Source organism: Glossina fuscipes, unplaced genomic scaffold (assembly GCF_014805625.2).
Source record: "Glossina fuscipes isolate IAEA_lab_2018 unplaced genomic scaffold, Yale_Gfus_2 113527, whole genome shotgun sequence".
NCBI classification, from domain to species: Eukaryota; Metazoa; Arthropoda; class Insecta; order Diptera; family Glossinidae; genus Glossina; species Glossina fuscipes.
The window spans coordinates 1-1,401 of record NW_024005866.1 but is presented as its reverse complement, the minus strand read 5'-3'; the positions used below and the strand labels follow the sequence as shown (position 1 = coordinate 1,401).

The window sequence follows — 1,401 nt, the reverse complement described above, 5'->3', positions numbered from 1 at the left end:
CTATATTAACGCGATTACATCACATTAGCTGGTTTTGTTTATTGTTTCAACGCCCACACAACTTCGACGAACGTTGGTATCAATAAATAGAACAACGTTCCGACCGATATTTATTAGTACATTTTCTCAGTTCAGACGGAATACAATGAGCTCTTTAGACGTCTTGCTGGTCATATTTTTATCAATATTGACGACAGTGCAGTCCGCGCTATATCGGTTCATACCCGAAGATTCTGATGTATTTGTGGATTGTGCGGATCGACCAGAAATGAATGGAATTAACGATTGGGCAAATATCTTAGATTATTCCTTTGACGATGAGGGAATAATACATGCAAGGGGAACTGTAACAATCCTTTGGGATATTGAGCAAACTGATCGCGTAACGGTAAATACCAATCTTAGCAATTAAAAAAGGATAATTCAGTTTTTCCGTCTTTCATCTATGTGCTATCTACGAAGCCTTTTTAAGAAAAAAGGCTTTATTTTATTTTATTTTAATTGCGAGGAAAGTGATTAAAAAGTTTTTCCTTTCATGACTTTCCGAACAAAGGGAAGAAGAAATGATTATTTTATTGAAAATCTCCTCCAGCCTTACGAAATAGAACAAAAATTACTGATCAATTATTTTTGCAGATGGATATCGAATTAAAAAAGTATGCACGCGGCACCTGGGACCAAACTTTCTTATCCGTAAAAATAAGCGATTTTTGCAAAGATATGAGAGATACCAACTCTATGGTCTATGATTCATGGTCGAAACACATTACTCTGGAGGAGGGGGAGGAGATTCCATGTTTGGGGAAAGGTGTACGTATTGTAGACGGTATACTTGTACATATTGTAGAGATTTATACGCATTTCAAATTTAGGTAGAATATCATCATGAACCATTTGTAATGAAGGCCGAATTTAACGTGAAAGGTATAAATATGGAAGGACGGCACAAATTGGTTTTCATTTTACACGCATATGACAAAAATGATCGACGTAAGCCAAACAGTATTTGTTTAGAAGTTCCGGGGGAGATACTTAAGGTGTAAACAGAAGATCGATGCGAAAACAATTTTTTTAGTTTGATTTGTTTATCAACACTTATTAAAAGGAATAAAAAGTCGTTAGCTTAACTATTATTTGCTTTATTTTCTGCTCGGTATAAACTTGTGCACCAAAAAGTCTTTTAATATTTATTACCAAAGAAGGAAGATACACTCATTTTGTCAAGACGTTTGCAACGCCTAACAGATAGCATCCGCGATCCCGCAAAGTATATACATTTTTCAGCGGTTTCAAATTTGGAATGCACCTCAGTATGTACGTCCTTTCGCCTGTCCCTCCCTTGGTCTGCGCAAATGTAAACATTCCCTCGTTGGCGAAAATGAAGATATTGTCTGCAGATTT

At 36.1% G+C, this 1,401-nt stretch overlaps 1 protein-coding gene across 1 annotated transcript; it reads left to right on the top strand.

The window, feature by feature from the left end:
- Positions 1-145: 145 nt before the first annotated feature.
- Positions 146-826, top strand: LOC119644357 (the record flags this gene model as incomplete). The annotated part of the gene is made up of 2 exons (XM_038043901.1): positions 146-388; positions 637-826. Coding segments are annotated over exons 1-2 (433 nt in total), but the record flags the coding sequence as incomplete, so codon positions are not given.
- Positions 827-1,401: the final 575 nt, after the last annotated feature.